General features: G+C 37.6%; 1 protein-coding gene across 1 annotated transcript in view; it reads right to left on the bottom strand.

Annotated features, from left to right (window-relative positions):
- Positions 1-19,082, bottom strand: part of syt6a (synaptotagmin VIa) — an 80,631-nt gene that overhangs the window by 5,673 nt on the left and 55,876 nt on the right. Inside the window, exons 2-6 of the mRNA XM_054773782.1 lie at positions 10,882-11,302; positions 8,117-8,678; positions 6,912-7,032; positions 4,423-4,594; positions 4,186-4,336 (exon numbers count right to left, since the gene is read on the bottom strand). Of these exons, the coding sequence (XP_054629757.1) occupies positions 4,186-4,336; positions 4,423-4,594; positions 6,912-7,032; positions 8,117-8,678; positions 10,882-11,302 (1,427 nt within the window). The remainder of the gene's footprint in view (positions 1-4,185; positions 4,337-4,422; positions 4,595-6,911; positions 7,033-8,116; positions 8,679-10,881; positions 11,303-19,082) is intronic.

Raw genomic sequence — 19,082 nt, 5'->3', positions numbered from 1 at the left:
TGCCACTTTTTTGGGCTGTAATTTTACATTTTCTACACAATTTTCTCAAAAATTAATGATAGGAAATATTTTAACATCTACAAGGTCCACATAAAAAATAAATAATGTATCAAAATACATATAAATATGATCTAGGATAATAATATAAAATGAAAAATATTTTAAAAAAATTCTCATCACGTTCAGAACAAAATATTAAATGAATCCAATAAAATTGTGGTGTCAGCTGGTTTGTAAAAAATGTTTAAAAAATTTGTAACAATTTGAATTATTACAGGAAGTTATTTATAGATTTTTTTAAATTAATTATTTCATCATTTTATATTACTTTTGTTTTTGAACTTCACATCACATAAATTTCCCATTTTTTTTTAACCAGTAGATTTTTTTTGGTTTATTTTTTTTTATTTTATTTTTTGCAAAATTATATCATCATTTCATTTTAATAAAAATTTGACATTTTCTAAATAGCTTTTATCGCACATACTTATTGTTTATTTTCCCCCATTGTAAAAAGTTCAAAAATTACAAAAAAAATTTAAAAAATTCTATTTTATTTAAACCCAGTGGATTTTCAGTTGTTTATTTTATTATATATATATATATATATATATTTTTTAACATTTTTTTTATTTTTTTTATCTCAAATATTATTTATTTTCATTTTTCCCCCACTACAAAAATTGTCCAAAATATTAAAAATAATAATAATAAATTAACATTTTAATTTTTTTTTTAATTTTTTTTAACCAGTGGAGTTTGTGGTTTAATTTTACAAATTTTATTTTAGCAAAATTAGATAATCATTTCATTTTAATTGAAATCTGACATTTTTATGAAATAGTTTTTTTTTATCTGTGTAGGCTCTCAGTCGTACAGGAGTTGTCCATCGAGGAAAAGGCTTCTTGAGACGTCATCTGTACTTCTGTGTAGAAGGTGTCGGACGTTTCGCTCCTCATCCGAAGAGCTTCGTCAGCAAACTAATAAGTGCTGGTAGCTTAGGCCTTAAATATAGTAAGAGTGGGCGGAATTGGTGTGCCAACACCCTCCTCCTATTGGTTCGTTACACTAAGCCTGGGCGGAGCAGTGGTATAATCCTATCCTGTTATTCACACCTACGATAAAAGGGAAGTGTCGCTCCCTGAAATGGGTATGAACGACTCTGATACTGGCTTGTTAGTATCTATTGTTCTGGCTCGGCCCTGCCTTCACCTCATTTGCAAGACTAAGAGCTGTGGGTTTTGGTCTCAGTAACCTGCTGAACACCGGGTCCAAATTGAACCTCAAACCACCATTCCGATTCAATGATGGGTTCTGTTGTTTGACAAAAATAGCTTCCTTTACTCCTCTTTCAAACCATCTGTTTTCTTTGGCCAAAATCTTTACCTCGCTGTCCTGAAAAGAGTGATTGGTAGCTTTCAGGTGTAGATGTACTGCTGATTGAGGACCACTAGCATTGTCCCTGCGATGTTGATAAAGCCTTTTTTGGAGCATTTGCTTAGTTTCCCCAATGTAGTGCTCTTTGCATTCCTCATCTTTACAGTGGATGGAATAGACCACATTGCTCTGTTTCTGGTTTGGAGCCTTGTCTTTAGGATGCACTAATTTTTGTCTCAGGGTATTTACTGGTTTGAAATAGGTAGGAATTTTGTGTTGCCATAAGATCCTCTGGAGTTTTTCGGAGACCCCCGCTACATAAGGGACTACCACTCCTCTCCTTTTTGCTTCTGTGGGCTTTTGGGTTTCTTTCCCTACTCTCTTCTTTTGACATTTGTTAAAAGCCCACCGTGGGTACCCACAGGTTGAGAGCGCTCTCTGGACATGTTGTGTCTCCTTTTTCTTTCCCTCAGCACTAGTTGGTATTTGTTCCGCTCTATGTTGGAGGGTCCTAATAACCCCTAGTTTATTTTATTAGCTCAGATTGGAGCCAGAGGAAACTTTGGTGTCTTATGATGTGACTTCACTTTTCACATCTGTCCCCACCTCAGCAGCAGTCTCGGTGGTGAGGAAGAGACTGCTCGAGGACTCAACTCTGCATCGGAGAACAAAACTTAGTGCTGACCACATCTGCCAATTACTGGAAATTTGCCTTAACACCACATATTTTCAGTTTAGAGGGAAATTCTACAGACAAATTCATGGTTGTGCTATGGGCTCACCAGTCTCACCCATAGTGGCGAATCTGTACATGGAAGAGATGGAGAAACAGGCTCTCACATCCTTCTCAGGGACAAAACCAAGGCACTGGTTTAGATACGTGGATGACACCTTTGTCATAATCAAAAAACAAGAAATTCAGTCTTTCACAGATCACATCAATGCGGTGGACACCAATATCAAATTTACTCGCGAGGACACTAAAGAAAACCAACTAGCCTTCTTAGACTGCAAGGTAATTATAGGAAAGGACAGACAGCTACTTACAGAGGTCTTTAGAAAGGCCACACACACTGACCAATACCTGCTTTTTGAATCAAACCATCCACTACAACATAAACTAGGGGTTATTAGGACCCTCCAACATAGAGCGGAACAAATACCAACTAGTGCTGAGGGAAAGAAAAAGGAGACACAACATGTCCAGAGAGCGCTCTCAACCTGTGGGTACCCACGGTGGGCTTTTAACAAATGTCAAAAGAAGAGAGTAGGGAAAGAAACCCAAAAGCCCACAGAAGCAAAAAGGAGAGGAGTGGTAGTCCCTTATGTAGCGGGGGTCTCCGAAAAACTCCAGAGGATCTTATGGCAACACAAAATTCCTACCTATTTCAAACCAGTAAATACCCTGAGACAAAAATTAGTGCATCCTAAAGACAAGGCTCCAAACCAGAAACAGAGCAATGTGGTCTATTCCATCCACTGTAAAGATGAGGAATGCAAAGAGCACTACATTGGGGAAACTAAGCAAATGCTCCAAAAAAGGCTTTATCAACATCGCAGGGACAATGCTAGTGGTCCTCAATCAGCAGTACATCTACACCTGAAAGCTACCAATCACTCTTTTCAGGACAGCGAGGTAAAGATTTTGGCCAAAGAAAACAGATGGTTTGAAAGAGGAGTAAAGGAAGCTATTTTTGTCAAACAACAGAACCCATCATTGAATCGGAATGGTGGTTTGAGGTTCAATTTGGACCCGGTGTTCAGCAGGTTACTGAGACCAAAACCCACAGCTCTTAGTCTTGCAAATGAGGTGAAGGCAGGGCCGAGCCAGAACAATAGATACTAACAAGCCAGTATCAGAGTCGTTCATACCCAATTCAGGGAGCGACACTTCCCTTTTATCGTAGGTGTGAATAACAGGATAGGATTATACCACTGCTCCGCCCAGGCTTAGTGTAACGAACCAATAGGAGGAGGGTGTTGGCACACCAATTCCGCCCACTCTTACTATATTTAAGGCCTAAGCTACCAGCACTTATTAGTTTGCTGACGAAGCTCTTCGGATGAGGAGCGAAACGTCCGACACCTTCTACACAGAAGTACAGATGACGTCTCAAGAAGCCTTTTCCTCGATAGTTTTTTTTTAATCTCACATTTATTTTTAATTTTTTCCCCACTATGAACACTGTACAAAATAATTTTTTTTAAAACATTTTTATTCATTTACTTTTTTAGATTTTTTTAAACCAGTGGATTTTCTGGTTTAATTATTTTTTTTATTCGATTTTAGCAAGATTATAGCATCATTTAATTTAACTGAAATTTGACATCTGTATTAAATAGTTTGTGTTTCACATATTTCTTTTAAATTTTTTCCTCACTGTTGAAATTACAAAATATAAAAGAAAAGAATTTACATTTTTTGTAGATTTTTTTTAATCCAGTGGATTTTGTGGTTTAATTGTTTACAATTGTATTTTAGCAAAATTAGATCATTTTATTTGAATTAAAATTTGACATTTGAATTCAATAGTTTTTATTTCACGTATATATTTGTATTTTTTTTCCACACTATGAAAACTACAAAATCTAAAAAAAAATACATTTACATTTAAATTTTTGCTAAAAAAAAATTTAACCAATGAATTTAAAATTTGTAAATTTGACATTTTTATTAACTTTTAGTTTTTTTCTTAAAAAATCAACTACCCCCCAAAAAGTAAGATGAAATTTTTAAATATAGAAGGGAATAATTGAAATGTGACCCCAATCAGTTCCGCTGGCTGTTATTGCGAGGAAGGCGCTCACCTCCTTCTCAGACTTCTTGGACTCCAGCAGGGGGTGCCAGTGTGCGATGGGCTTGCGGGGGTAAGCCAACATTTCGTTCCAGTGGTCCCTGCCCAGTCCCTCGGCGTTGCAGCCCAACCGCATGACGCCGATGACCTCGTTGTGACCGACCCTGTGAGGGGCGGGCGAGCGCCATGTGACTTCACGTGAAAAGCCTACGGTACTCTTATTTTTTTACGCCGTTTTCTTTTTACGTACAAGTCGTAGTCCATGACTGAGATGTGCAGGCTGACGTGGTCCATGCTGTCGGGCGGGATGTCGAAGATGATGGCCTCGTTGTAGGTGGGGTTCAGGGTGTTCTTCTTGATGCTCGTCTTCTTCTTCTTTAGACGTCGCCCGTCACATATGAGCGACACTTTGACGTACGGATCTGTTTGGAAGCACAAAGATGGACGGACGGGAAAATAAGTCATGACGGGGCACTTTCCATACATAGTGGCATACATTTACAAATGTACAAAAGTATCGGGACATAAATATGTGTTAAGTTATCACAATACTACCAATACTACTAATACCCAATACTTTTGTCCAAAGTGTGTCTATATGTAATAATAACAACTCAACCCACATGCTTCAGGTATTGTTTACAAAGAAATATTAGTACTACTACAAGAAGAATGAAATAAATATAAATATATATATATATATATATATATATATATATATATATATATATAAATATATAAAGTCGGCAAAAAGTCATATTTTTTGGAGTGGAAAAAAAAATCATCTTGCAAAAGTAAAGTAAAGAAAACATTAATATTTTCAAAGTAAAGTCATAATAATAATTGATTATTCAATTATTGTTGTACATTTTTGATTATTTCTTTTCAAGAAAGAAGTTCAAGAAAGTAGATTTTGTAGAAAAAAGTCATAATATGAGTTGTATATTTTTGAGAATTTTTTTTTTTTAGCAAGAGGGAAGTCTTTTCTTCAAGTTGTATGTTTGTCACTCCCAAAAATCCTACGTAATGTTTCAAACGTTTTTGTTCTCAGGAAAGAAGTTGTAGCTTTTTGAGAAAAAAGTAATAATCATGAGAATAAACGTGTATATTGTCAGGAATTTTTTTTTTTTAATTTTTCAAAAGTAAAATCAGATTTTTTTTCAATAAAAAATTTATTTATTTTAAAAAAGTCTTAATTTTGCAAGAGTGAAGTCTTATTTTTAGCAAGAAAGCTTTTTTTCAAGAAAAAAGTTGTATAATTATGAGACTAAAGTATATTTTCAAGAAAAAAATACATAATTTTTCAACAGGAAGGTCTTGGTCTTATTTTTTTCAACAAGGAACGTGTATATTTTCTAGAAAAAAAAGGCATAATAATATGAGAATAAAATTTTATATTTTCAAGAAAAAAAATCATAATTTTTCAAAAGTAAAGACTTTTTAATGTATATATATATATATATATAATTCTAGAAAGAAAAGTAATAATAATATGAGAATAACGTATATTTTCAAGAAAAAGTAAAGTTTTATGAAATGAAGATAGGATCAGAAAAGCACTTCCTTATTTTTGTATAAATAATACATTTTTATAATAAACGATATTATACAATTCTATATATTTATAATAAGCACTACAATTTTGCATAGCTGTCCTGTTACGCAAAATTCAGTGCGCCTCATAGATGCCTTACACTCTCTGCAGTTGAGCAAATATAAACCTCGCCCATAATATGAGGAAATACGATGGAGTCTACTACAAGTTTGCCGTCTCGAATGCACAAGTATAATGATGCACAAGTATAATGAATAAAATACATAACGGCAAACAGCGGAAGCCTTACAAAGACTAGGGATTAAAACTGAATGTCATTAAACATTAGAAGAAGAAAAAATGTCACATTAAATCCAAACTAGGGGTTGAAGTCTGGCATTTAAAGCAGCATAAATGTCACATTTCATAAGCGGCATCCTTGTTGCATTTTTTTTTTATTGAAAAAAGAAAACGCTATTTGGCTTGACATTACACACCTTGCTTATGATTATTTGACAGTACATGCACAAATGTACATGATGTAAGGGAAAACATGATATTTAGTCAGATTAAAATGAAGTAAGGATTAAAATCTCTTTATGACAGCCATTACAAGTCTAATGTTAAATACCCACACGTTACACTTTGTGTGAAAAACGTTAAAGTGCTCAGTTAAAGGGTTAAATGCTTTGAACGTGTGCATTGTAATCGATCTGGATCGATTAGTGATGCCTGAAGAGACCAGAAGTGGGAGCTGTGGGGGAGACGACATAAGTGTCTTTATTTGCCCCTTTCCAGGTGCGTTTCTAACCCATATTTGCTCTTTTGACAAGAATGTCGACTTGCTTTATAATTTTCTATGCATGTTAACAACACTTAGGATGTATTTTGAATTGTTTTAAGCGGCTAAGGCTTCATTTGTCGCGGTTTTAGCCGATAGCTAACTCAGTAGCCTTGTTGAAGCAACGCGCATGCGTGTGTTAATGACGTCATCGCGGAGCGGTGTTTCCTTGTATGCCTCGTTATTGTTACTTTGCATGAGTGAAACCGAAAAGGGCATGTTGTGAAATGGAACACAGCTAACACTGGAGGGAAAGCAGACAACTATTTTAGCATATTGTGCATATTTTTGTTTTATTAAAGTTCTGCTGACGCCACCATGCCTTCATCCGTATTATTTGCCCTATTCAGGGTGTAAGGCACACCTGAGTATCCGGTGATGTCCATGGCCTTCAGGTTCCTGCACTTGATGACGGTCAGGGTGAGTCTGCCAGCAGTGGGCAGGTAGCAGAGTGAGAACATGATCTCCCCGAGGTCCACGCTCTCCTGAGGACGCACAACAAGACACAGGTGAGCAGGTGAGATTTAATATTTTAAATCAATTTTGCAAAATGAATGTATTGTAGTTTGAAAAAATAACTTGTATATTCTCAAGAAAAGAATTAAATAATTATACTGTGAAAGTAAATCATATTTTAAAAAAAAGCTTTTTATATAATTATATTTTAAGAGGAAAAGAAGGCGTAATAATATGTTAATGATGGCAAATCAAGTGGAGGAAACACAAGTGAAGGACAACTGCAGCGGTATACTTTTCCCTCGCTTTCGATGAGTCGACAGACGTAAGCCATGCAACACCAGAAGTCACATTAATGGTAAGAACTTGTCTAGAACTTGTCAGAACTCGAGAAAGAACTTGTATATTCCGTAGAAAAGAATGAAATAATTCCGCAGTGAAAATAAAGCAAATTTTTTGAAAATATTTTATTTGTATAATTAGTATATAATTATATTTTTAAGAGGAAACAAAGCCTTAATATCAGAACATTTTTTTTTTATTTTTGAGATTTTTTTTCTTAATTTTGCAAAAAGAAAGACATATAATTTCAAGAAATAATGTGTTTTTATTTCTAGAAAAAGTCTTAATATGATGAGAAAAAAATAATAAATATAATAAAATACAATAAAATAAAACAAATTTAAAAAAATTTAAATGTTTCAAAGTAAAATGTACCATGCTTTGCCTCAACACAAATCCACACCTTGCGCGCTGACTTCCCAGCATGCCTTGCGGGTTGCCTAATAGTAGTATTGGTATGACTATACATGTGTGTTAGTGGATACTATTTTTGGTTGCACCATGAGTGAGCAGTGAAATGGAAGTGGCGAAGGTACAAGAAGGTCTCACGCTGACGGCTGAGCGTCGGCACGCCATGCGTCTTGGCGGTGAAAGGTATGAAAGTAGAGCCGGGACTGCGAGAGTGCAGTCTTGTCAAAGCATGAAATGACGGCGGCGGAGGAAACTGCACACTTTCAAGTGTGACGTCTGACAACCGGGACAGACAGTGGCGTCAAGGCGAGACAAACAAAAAGGTGTTCAAAGAAGAAGACGGAGGATTTTTATTCTTACACTGGTGGCATAGTCAATGTCCCTCCATATGTTGGTCTCCCGGGACAGGTCAGACGTCTCGAACAGGTTGTCCAGCACCACCTCCCCGATCATGTCGTGGCGGGAGAACCTGTCAAAGTCAAAGACGCTCATGTGGAGTTTCCTGGTGGCCAGCTCGTCATAAGGCACGGGGAAGTGGAAGCTCTCGTCGAAGGTGGGGTTGAGTGTCTTCCGGTGGACGCGCGTCTGGAACTTCTTGCGGTCGGGCAGCAGGTAGATCTTTACGTAAGGGTCGGACGTGCCGCACAAGTCCTTGGCAGGGAGCTCCACTGCCTGGATGATGTTGACCAGCAGGGCCTCGCTGTCGTAGTCATACTTGAGGGAGAAGTTAATCCTGCCGCAGTTTTTGCTGCCGCCGTTCTTGGACGAATCCTCCGACTCCAAAGTTTTCTGCTGGTAGAGCTCCGGCTGGATGCGGCCGATGCTGGTGGATTTTTCCTCTTTGTCCAACACGTAGTCGTTCCCGAGGTCCAGGCTGCCCACCTGCATCTGCCGGGGAAGATGGCGCTTGAAGGAATTGTGCCTGCGCAGGGACAAGAGATGCAGGTGACTTCAGAAGGACAACAGCATCTGACCAAAAGTTTCATTGTTGTGCAGTGGAACCTTGCTTCTCAAGTCGTACAAAATTGTACGAAAGCCAAAGTTTTCCATAGGAAATCCTGTAAAGCCCATTTATCCATTCCAGCAAGCCTCGAAAAAAATTGGTCATTTTTCGAAGGGAAGTCTTATTTATTCAAGAAAGTTCTATTAGAGAATTAAGTTGTATATGTTTGAGAAAAAAGTTGTATTAATATGAGAATAAAGTTTTATTCTTTCAAGAAAAAATGTCTCAATTTTGCAACAACAAAGTCGTACTTTTTCAGGACAGAAATATTTATTCTAAAAAGTCATATAAGAATAATGTTGTACGTGGTTTTTTGACTTTGCAACGATATGTGTTTATTTTTTCTCAAGAAAGTGTGGGATTTTTTGGGGAGGGAAAAGTCAATATGAGGATAAAGTTAGAAAATAAGAAGTGTTATTACTTCAAGAAAGCATTTGCGTGTTTTTTTTTTTTAGAAAAAAAGGCAAAATAATCTGAAAATAAATTTGTATATTTTCAAGAAAAAAAAATAATGTAAAAGTCCAAATAAAGAAAAGAAAGTAATTTCAAGAAATTAATATTTTTTCTTTAAAAAGTCATGAGAATAAAGCTGTATATTTTTTGACTTGTTTTATTTTGTAAGGGTAAAGTCTTATTTGTTTTGCAAGAAAGAACGTGTATATTTTCAAGTAAAATAGTCATATTAATATGAGAATAGAGTTGTATTCTTTCAAGAAAAAAAAAAATCTGTTTTACAAGAGGAAAGTCTTTCCAGGAGTATTTTTCAAAGAAAATGTCACATGAGAATAAAGTTGTACTTTTTTATTTTTATTTTGCAAGAATAAATTTCTCAAGAAAGCTCATGTACATTTTCAGGAAAAAAAGGCAATATGAGAATAAAGTTTTATTCTTTTAAAGAAAAAACTGTCTCAATTTTGCAAGAAGAAAGTTGTATTTTTTCAAGAGAAATATTTATTCTAGAAAGTCATATGAGAATGGAGTTGTATTCTTTCAAGGAAAAAAAAATAGATTTTGCAAGAAGAAAATCATATTTATTCCAGAAGTATTTTTTCTAGAAAATGTCACATGAGTACTTTTACATTTTTTTTTATTTTGCAAGAATACAATTTCTCAAGAAAGTGCCTGTACATTTTCAGGAAAAAAAAGTCAATAAGATTTATTCTATTTATTCTATTCTAGTCTCAATATTTTGGGGGGAAAAGTTGTATTAACACGAGAATAAAGTTTTTGTTGTTGTTGTTTTTTTTTTTAGTCAAATAAGAAAGAAGTAATTTTATTTTGCAAGAATAAAATTGTATTTTTCTCAAGATAGCTCATGTACATTGTCTGGAAAAAAAGCCAATGTGAGAGGAAAGTTAAGAAAAAAAAGAAATAAGTATTTCCAAAAAGTCCTTGTATGTTGTTTAGAAAAAGGTAAATATATGAGAATAAAGTTGTGTACGTATTAAGAAAATTTTTAGAAACATCTTTTTTCCAGAAATAGATTTTCTTGAAAAAGTCTTTGCAGAATATGCGAATAAAGGTGCATATTTTGGAGATTTTTGTTTTTTATTTGGTAAAACGAAAGTCTTATTTTTTGCAAGAAAGAACTTGTCTATTTTTTTGAAAAATGTTGCATTAATATGAGAATAGAGTTGTATTCTTTCAAGAAAATTTTTTTTTCTAGGAAAGATCATTTTATGACAAAGTTGTTCATTTATTAAAGTTTTATTTTTTCTCAAGGAAGCGTGGGTACATTTTCTAGAAAGACAGTCTATTTCATTATTTGTAAAAGGAGTGACACAGCTAGAATACTTGAATTCAAGGACAAGCAGACTTAAAGGACGCCTGAGTGAGACGCTCACTTAGCATGCCCAAAACACTCAAGCCACTGTGGTCCCTGCACCGCAGCCCAGTCGAGGGCTCATCATGAAGTCGTCACGTATAATTAGCGTCAGCGTAATGACCTGCGAGAAGATGCGGTGCCTCTGAGGCGGCGTGGCTTTCGTCTTATGTAACAAAGCGCTTTTTACGCATTTCATCTGGGTGTTATCCCAGAAGGGCTGATTTCATTTCAAGCTCTTTTCGAGGACTCTTTGTGCCTTATCAAGCTTATCAATAAAACTAATGTGTGAAGACTAACCGGGTGGAGGAAGCAGGCTCAGTGGTCTGCCTCTGCATGCGCTGCGTGCGGCGCAGGAAGTGCTCCCTCATGGAAAGCTGAACATCGGTGGGGATGTCAGGAGATGTATGGCTTATCTTCACTGCCGCCTCCAGGAAGCCCATAGGGCCCACGGGGTCTTTCACTTTCTCTGTCGCCATGGTAACTGGCGGCTGCTGCTGCTGTTGCTGTTGCTGTTGATGCTGGTGGTGGAAGTGGTGGTGACCGGCCGCCGGCAACGCCGGCTGCAGCGGGCGGTCGTCCGCACTTTGGGACGGACCGGGGAAGCCGGCCTTGCTCCGGCCAGGCGGTCCGCACAGCTTCCAGGAGCCAAAGGCCAGGAGGCCCAGCAGAACCAGGCCACAGACCACAAACACACCGAGCAGGAGGCCGAAAGTAGCGTCTGGTGGCCGCCCACGGGGTCCGGGAACACAATATGGGCGGACAGATGGCGAGGACGAGGGTGAGAGGACACAGAGAGACACTCTGTTAGGTCAATGCTCAACACACAGTCATTAAGAATACTTGTAAAACCATATATGCATAAAATAAAATGATATGATGGAATATCAATTTCTAACTAACTACCCAGCCAGGGAGGCTGCAAAATGAGATTTTAGGTGGTGGAAAAACAAGAATGTCAATTTCTTGCTCAAATGTTGTATGAATTCACATGACTCTTGTGTGCGAACAATTCAAACCACACTGAAAAACCCCTGAGTATTAAGTTGTCATTACAATAAAGTTGTAATGTTATGACAAAAAAACATTTTACGTTAGACAAAACATTTATGGAAAAAAGGCCACGAGGTTGACAGCGGATCGAACCAGCAACCCTCAGGTTAGGAGACAACCAAGCCACCTGAGACGTGTCATGTCGATTGTATGAAATTTAAAGGAAAAGTGAACTTTTTGCCCATCATCCACAATATCCACGCTATAAAAACTAAAGCTGAAAAGAGGCAGCTAATTAATGCACGTAATGGGACGCACCAATTCCGCCTAGAAAGCCCGCTATGAAAAAGCCTATTATTCATATGAACTTCAAGCTTTGCTTTTTTTTCTCCCATTTTTGCTGTAGTTTTTTTTTTTAAGTTTTATAAATATTTAAACTTAAAATTTTCTTAAACAATCTTCATAATTTTTTTTGTAATATTATGACGGTATTCCCATAATGTTTAGACTTTTTTCCCCATAATATTTTTACTTTATTACAGCAATAATATAACTTTTTCTGCAACCTAATTTTCAAAAAGTACAGCCTTATTTTGTTTAGTTTCTTTCTCATAATATTACGACTTTAAACAAAATATTTTTTCTTTATGATTTAATCTCTATGCTACTAAAAAGACGTTATTTTTCTTCATAATATTATTAGATTTCATAATAACATCAGAATACAATACAATAATTTTTTCTTAATATTTTGACTTTATTCTCATAAAATTACCCCTGTTTTTTCCATTTCCGCAGTTTTTTTTGTGTGTAATTTTCCAGCTTTTTCAACTTTCTTGTCGTACATTTTTTTTCTCGTAATTATGACTTTAGTCCCATAATATTGGGAGTTTATTCTAGTAACGTTAAAACATTTTCCGCAACCTGATTTTCCACAACTTTGTTTTGCTTTTCTCTTACAGTTACAACTTCAAAAAAGGTATTTTGAAAAATATATTTTAACTTAATGCGACTAAAATGACATTATTTTTCTTCAATATATTACAAGTTTACTCTCGTAAAATTCTGACTTGTTTTCTCATTAGTGTGCAACTTTTTTCTCCTAATAGTTTGACTTTATTCTCATAAAAATACAGCTGTTTTTTTCATTTCTGCTGCTGACTATTGTTGTAACGTTAGAACTTTTTCAACGTAATTTTCCAAAAAGGACAACTTTATTTTCTTTTGCTTGTTTCTCATATTACAATAAAAAACGTGTTTCTTTAATATTTCAACTCTGCGCTACTAAAATTACATTATTTTTCTTCATAAAATTACGAGTTTATTTTTGTAAAACTGTGACCTTTTTTCTCTTAAGATTTTGACTTTATTCTTGTAAAACTACAGCTGTTGTTTCTATTTCTGCTGTTGTTGTTTTTATTTTCCAACTTTTTCAACTATTTCAGCTTTATTCCCATAATACTTTACTCTTGGAACATTATACCTTTTTTTGCAACCTAATTTTCCAAAAATCACAACTTTTTTTGTTGTTTTGTTTGTTTCTCCTAGTATTACAACCTTTAAAAAAAGTATCTTTTTCTTTAATATTTCAACTTTATGCTACCCTAATGACATTATTTTCCCCCATAATAAAAAGATGTTATTCTTGTAAAATTACAACTTCTTCTCATTTGATTACAACTTTTTTCTCTTAATAATTTGGACTTCCTTTCACCTATTCGAGCATTCATGGATGACATGACCACGCTGACCACTACTGCATTATGGACCAGGTAGATACTTGGAAAGCTGCAGGAAAACATCAGGTGGGCACAGGTGAAAATCAAACCGAATCTGTCACAAAGCATTTCAATAGTCATGGGAGCGCTTAAGAATGTGAGGTTCTGCATTGGTGGCGACCCAACACCGATGGTGTCACAGCAACCCGTCAAAAGCTTGGGCATATGGTACAATGCAAGCCTCAGGGACAAAGACCAGGTGCAGGTACTAAGGAATCACCACCAGTCTGGACACCATCAACAAGACAATGCTGCCAGGGAAGCTCAAACTCTTGTGCCTACAATTTGGACTTCTCCCTAGAGTAATGTGGCCACTCACAATCTACGAGGTCCCAATAACAACTGTGGAGAAGATGGAGCGAACCATAACTTCATATGTGAAGAAGTGGCTTGGGTGTCCCATGCTGTCTGACCAACTTCAGCATCTACGACAAAGGAGTCCTATCTATCACAAGCCTCACCGAAGAGTACAAGTACTCTAAAATGAGACTAAAGATGACATTAAAGGACTCCAGAGATCAGACCGTCAGCAATGCTGCTCCACCTCTCTCAACGGGCAGGAAATGGACTACATCCGACGCAGTACAGCACGCTACGTCAGCCCTGAAGCACAACAACATCGTGGGACATGTGCAACTGGGAAGAGGGGGATTTGGTGTTGCAGTGAATAAACCAACTTGCCGCAAAGCTTCAGCCTCACAAAGGAGGAAAATGGTGGTAGAGGAGGTGCGCCGTCAGTAGAAGGCTGAAAGGAAGCACAGAGGCTGTCTCTCTTGCCAAGCAGGGACATTGGATGAGGTGGGAAGGCATGGAGAAGAGAAAGCTCACCTGGAGGTAGCTCTGGGAAATGGAAGCAAGCAACATCAGTTTCATCATAAGAGGTACATATGATGTGCTCCCATCCCCAAAAAACCTTCACCAGTGGTATTGCGAGGACCCGCCCTGTGCCCAAACCCAGCGACTCTCAAACACATCTTGACCGGTTGTAGGACCAGCCTCACACAAGGCCGCTACACCTGGAGGCACAACCGGGTCCTCAAGAGTCCGGCAGAAGCCTTTGAGAGCAAGAGGAACACCATCAACTCCTTGCCCTTGAGAGCTACCAATTCCATCTCTGTGCCAACATTCATTCGAGAGGGACAGAAACAGCCAACCACCTCCCTACCAAACCAGAAGCTGGACAGCTAGCTATGGCCCGCAATTGGAAGATACTAGTTGATATTGGCAAGCAACTAATCTTTCCTCCAGAGAATGCAACCACCACCCTCAGGTGGTCAACATCATAGAGCTCACCGTCCCATAGGAGGATTCCACCAAAGAGGGCTACGAACAAAAGAACCTGCGCTAACAGACCTGGCAGCAGATGCGCAACAACGAGGATGGAAGGCCAAGGTCTATTCAGTTCAAGTAGGATGCAGTGGCTTCCTCTACCATCAGGCTCATGAAAGACCTTGGCATTCATGGACAGGCTCTGCGACAGACAATAAGATCAGTCTCTGAAGCGGCCGAAAGAAGCAGCTAGTGGCTATGGATCAAGCGCAAGGACCCTTGCTGGGCTCAAAGCACAGCGGGGCTCACCTGGGATGCCAGGTGTTGCTGATGAGCTCTCTGGAGGGGTCGTGGGCCTATCATTGAAACACCAATGAAGGAGGGTGCTTACCTGACTACACTAATGAAGTTTGTTTGAAACCCATCCCCTTCCTTCCTGTCCTTACCCAAGGACAGGGTGTGGGTAGAAAGGGGGAGGCTGAGCAATTATCCGGTGGGTGGGGCTGTTTTTGGTCCCAGGTTTTTGCCCCCGCCCCTTACTGCAGATTTTTAAAAATATATCTTGTTTTAGTTTTCGTATATTTTTACAATGTGTCGCAGGCCCAAAAAAAAAACAACCAAAAAAAAAAACAGCCCTGCGCCGTACTTTGGACACCTCTGGTTTACGTATTTCACTTTTGTTATCGCTCTGTTCCTCACATTTAATGTGTCCCATGTGGGAAATCTGTCGCCTTTTTGTTATGAACGGAAGATCTCACCACACATACATGTACTTTTACGCCCCTAATGTGAGATTTATATATATATATATATATATATATATATATATATATATATATATATATATATATATCTCACATATATATATATATATAAACACCAAATTTGTAAAGAAAAAATGTACTCTAGTGATAAATGATATTTGAAATGTAAAGCATTTAAATGCTAATCCAAAAGAAGGCTGGTGGGATGAGAGATGAGGTGTCAGAATGGCCAACAGACACAGGTTGGCTTTGAACATGCACACAAAGACCTGGACGCCAACCAGGCGTGCTGACTAGCAGGATGCGCAGGGCCCGAGGGAGAACAGGGAAAACACGCTGTTTCTTGATTCCGTATAATCATATTTCCGCATCTGATACCTGGAACATTCCCCATTGGCCCCAGCCTGAATTCAATTCCCCGCATTTCGCAGTGGTGTTCTCTTTTCCATGCACCGCCATGACTCTAATTTATCTACCATAGCTGAGTGCTGCTCTTTCTGTGTAATAGTGCACAGATAGCAGGAAGACGCTTTAGGGCACATTGAATTAGCTTTTTTTTGTCTTCCAAATGTTTACTGAGCTAAATCTTCCTGTGCCGAAGACAAACACGAGCTGCTGGAAGCTGCAGGTCACATCGCTTTTCTCACAATGGAAGCGTTATTAATAGAGAGAAGCCGATTACTTTCATCTGCATCGTGTCGGCTTGTGATGCGCTTTCATCTTCATTATCTGACGCGACTGAGGGAACATGAGCGGAAAAATGAGGAATCCAAGAAGCGACAAAGCGTCAAAAAAAGCGGCGTTCCCCCAAAGAAGACAACAGCATTAACTTAAGATGCAGGTGGCCCTCGACGTTTCGTAATCCGAAATAGATCAGAGACGAGACAAGTTCTTTGAAAATAATGAGATACAATTTAATAAAACAACCTAAACAGACGGCTTCCAGAGAAAATGTCTGGCTATTTCTGCTAGAATGTTCATTTGCATTTAGGAGACAAAAGGCCTGTGAGGGACCGAGGCGATGAAGGGCAGACTTGCATGGCCAAACACTCTTGGGGGTGCCCAAACTTTTCACTTTCTTATACTGAAAAAATGAAAGGACACAAAGCCACTTTGATATTTTGTAAAATATCCTAAGAAGTTATACCTATTTCAAAAAAAAAAATGGCATCTCAGCTTTGTGATATAGGTGAAAAAGCCTATTATTAAGCCCATTTTTGCTGTTTTTTTTCAGAGTGGCCTTTTATTGTGGGCAGTCTAAGGCACACCTGTGCACTAATCATGGTGTCTAATTAGCATCTTGATATGGCACACCTGTGAGGTGGGAGGGATTACCTTAGCAAAGGAGAAGTGCTCACTGTCACAGATTTAGACAGATTTGTCAACAATATTTGAGAGAAATGGTGATATTGTGTATGTAGAAAAAGTTTTACATCTTTGAGTTCATCTAAAAAAAAATGGGAGCAAAAACAAAAGTGTTGCATTTATATTTTTGTTGAGTGTAAGTGTAAGTGTTGAGTGATTTTATTCTCATAAAATTACGACTTCTTCTCTTAACTAATTCGAAAGAAAACCCCTTCAGTACTGGCCATATTAGACGATGTCGACTGATCTTTCAAGGCACACAGAATATTGTTCTATGACTATATAAACATGAAACCTACCAAAAGAAAGATTAGACTCCCGTCCTTCATCAGAAAAAAAAAACTTTTTCCGTTCTTTAGTAATCAGCAGTAGAACACACGTGAGTTTCAGGAAAATATCAGTTCTCGATGTGATTCTTCCATTGAATGATCCCTGCCGGGCTCTTATCAAATGCACTTCTGCCACCTTGTGGTCGTTTTTATGGCTTAAAAGTGCTCTGAAATGTTAATGCATTAGTGCAGAGTTGCATCATCACCTCTTTAGTATTAAAAGACTTAATGTTTTGACTTCATTGTTGTAAAATTACTGGTGATTTTTCTACTTTTTCTGCTGTTTTTTTTTTGTTGTCTTGTTTAATTACATTTTTAGAATGTGCTGCGGGCCGCACTTTGAACGCTCTTGCGCAAAGCTATTTGCAGTATGTGATAAGCATGTGGAGGACTTGTTTTGGAGACAACAGGCGTCTATCCTTGAGCAGATAATCATAGCACGTCAGTGTGGCATTAATGTGTGTCTTGGCAGAAATACAGTACATATGTATGTTAGTGCATCATTATAACTAATATTAGTCATGTTATTTTCCTGACAGTGGTTATGAACGAGCCCCCAGTAATTTCATTCAACTCATAATTTTGGTCTGTAAACAGAAGACTCACTCGAGAACTAATCATAGCACGCACCGCCGAAAGAATATGTGCCACGTGCAAAACATCATGGGACTAAAGTAATAATTATGAGAAGAAAATATACAAAAAGAAAGTTGAAATAGTTGGAAATTTTCAAAAAACAGCAGCAGAAATGACAAAATCAGCTGTAATTTTACAAGAATAAAGTCAAAATACTAAGAGAAAAAAGTTGTATTCTAATGAGAAAAAAAGTCACAATTTTACGAGAATATATGAGGAATATGAGGAAAAATGTCATTTTAGTAGCGTAGAATTGAAATATTAAAGGAAAATAGAAAGAAAAATTGTTTTCTAGAAAAAGTCATTATATGAGAATAAAGTTGTTCAGTTTTTTTTTTAGAAGTAGTTTTATTTTTTCCTCAAGAAAGAGAAAAAACATTTTCTAGAAGAAAAACTTATATGAGAATAAAGTTAAAATAAAAAGAAACAAGTCTTATTTGAAATAAGTACTGTATGTTTTTTAGGGAACTAAAGAGTCAAAATAAAGAAATATTTTTTTTCTAGTTATAATTTGTGGCAAGGGCATATTTTTTTTTTAAAGTTTACTGAGTGAAATTTGGGAATTTGTGTTTGGGACCCCTGAAAAATAAAATTTTTCGTCGAACCTGACACGCTTGCAAACTTTGGTGAGTTTCCTGGAAAGTCGCGGAATAATAATAATAAACATAACAGTTTCAAAAGGGCCCTCGTGTGTCTGTGTTTGGGCTCTAATAACACTTCTCGCTTTTATGTCTCAAAAGGCTTCCAAACTTAACCGAAAACTTAAGCTGAGCCAAAAAGCGGGGCAGGATTTCCGCCTTTTGGAGGGGGATTTAGGCACGAGAACGACTCAGCAGGTCTCAGCTGACCACGCCGGCGTACAGACGCTTGGGCCAAATCCTGGTGACGGTGGATCATCCTTCATCACAGCAAATTGATGCTGACTCTGCACTCTGCATGTGTAGCGGAACATTTGCACTGCTGACTATTTAGAGGAGGGGGGGTTTTATCCCAAAAGTGTCGTAAAAGAAAAAGGAAAAAAAAATGTTGAGAGTTCAAGCAGAAACACTGAGTGATGGTGTTTGACTTCCTGTCAGAAGAGGGGTTTGCGTCTCTTTATGGTCTTGGCTCTTTAGCCTCTTTGTGTTTATGGGCGGGAGCAAATGGGTAGCGCCAAATCTGTACGCTGGAAGAGATGAAATGTGTTGTCGGGGAAAAGGTTAATGAGGGAACGGCAGCACCGCCACGCCCGCGCACTCGTCAATCAGACGTGGAAGGCGCGTTTAGCATAATGGCTACAGAAATAGACGCAGCCAAGCTGAAAAGCAGCTAATGACTTCAGCGGCCAGAGCGCTAATAATCCAGCAATCGCCACACATAGACAGGCG

This window comes from Dunckerocampus dactyliophorus, chromosome 1, assembly GCF_027744805.1.
Source record: "Dunckerocampus dactyliophorus isolate RoL2022-P2 chromosome 1, RoL_Ddac_1.1, whole genome shotgun sequence".
NCBI lineage: Eukaryota > Metazoa > Chordata > Actinopteri > Syngnathiformes > Syngnathidae > Dunckerocampus > Dunckerocampus dactyliophorus.
The sequence above is the reverse complement of the archived record's forward strand: the minus strand, read 5'-3'. Positions and strand labels throughout refer to the sequence as shown.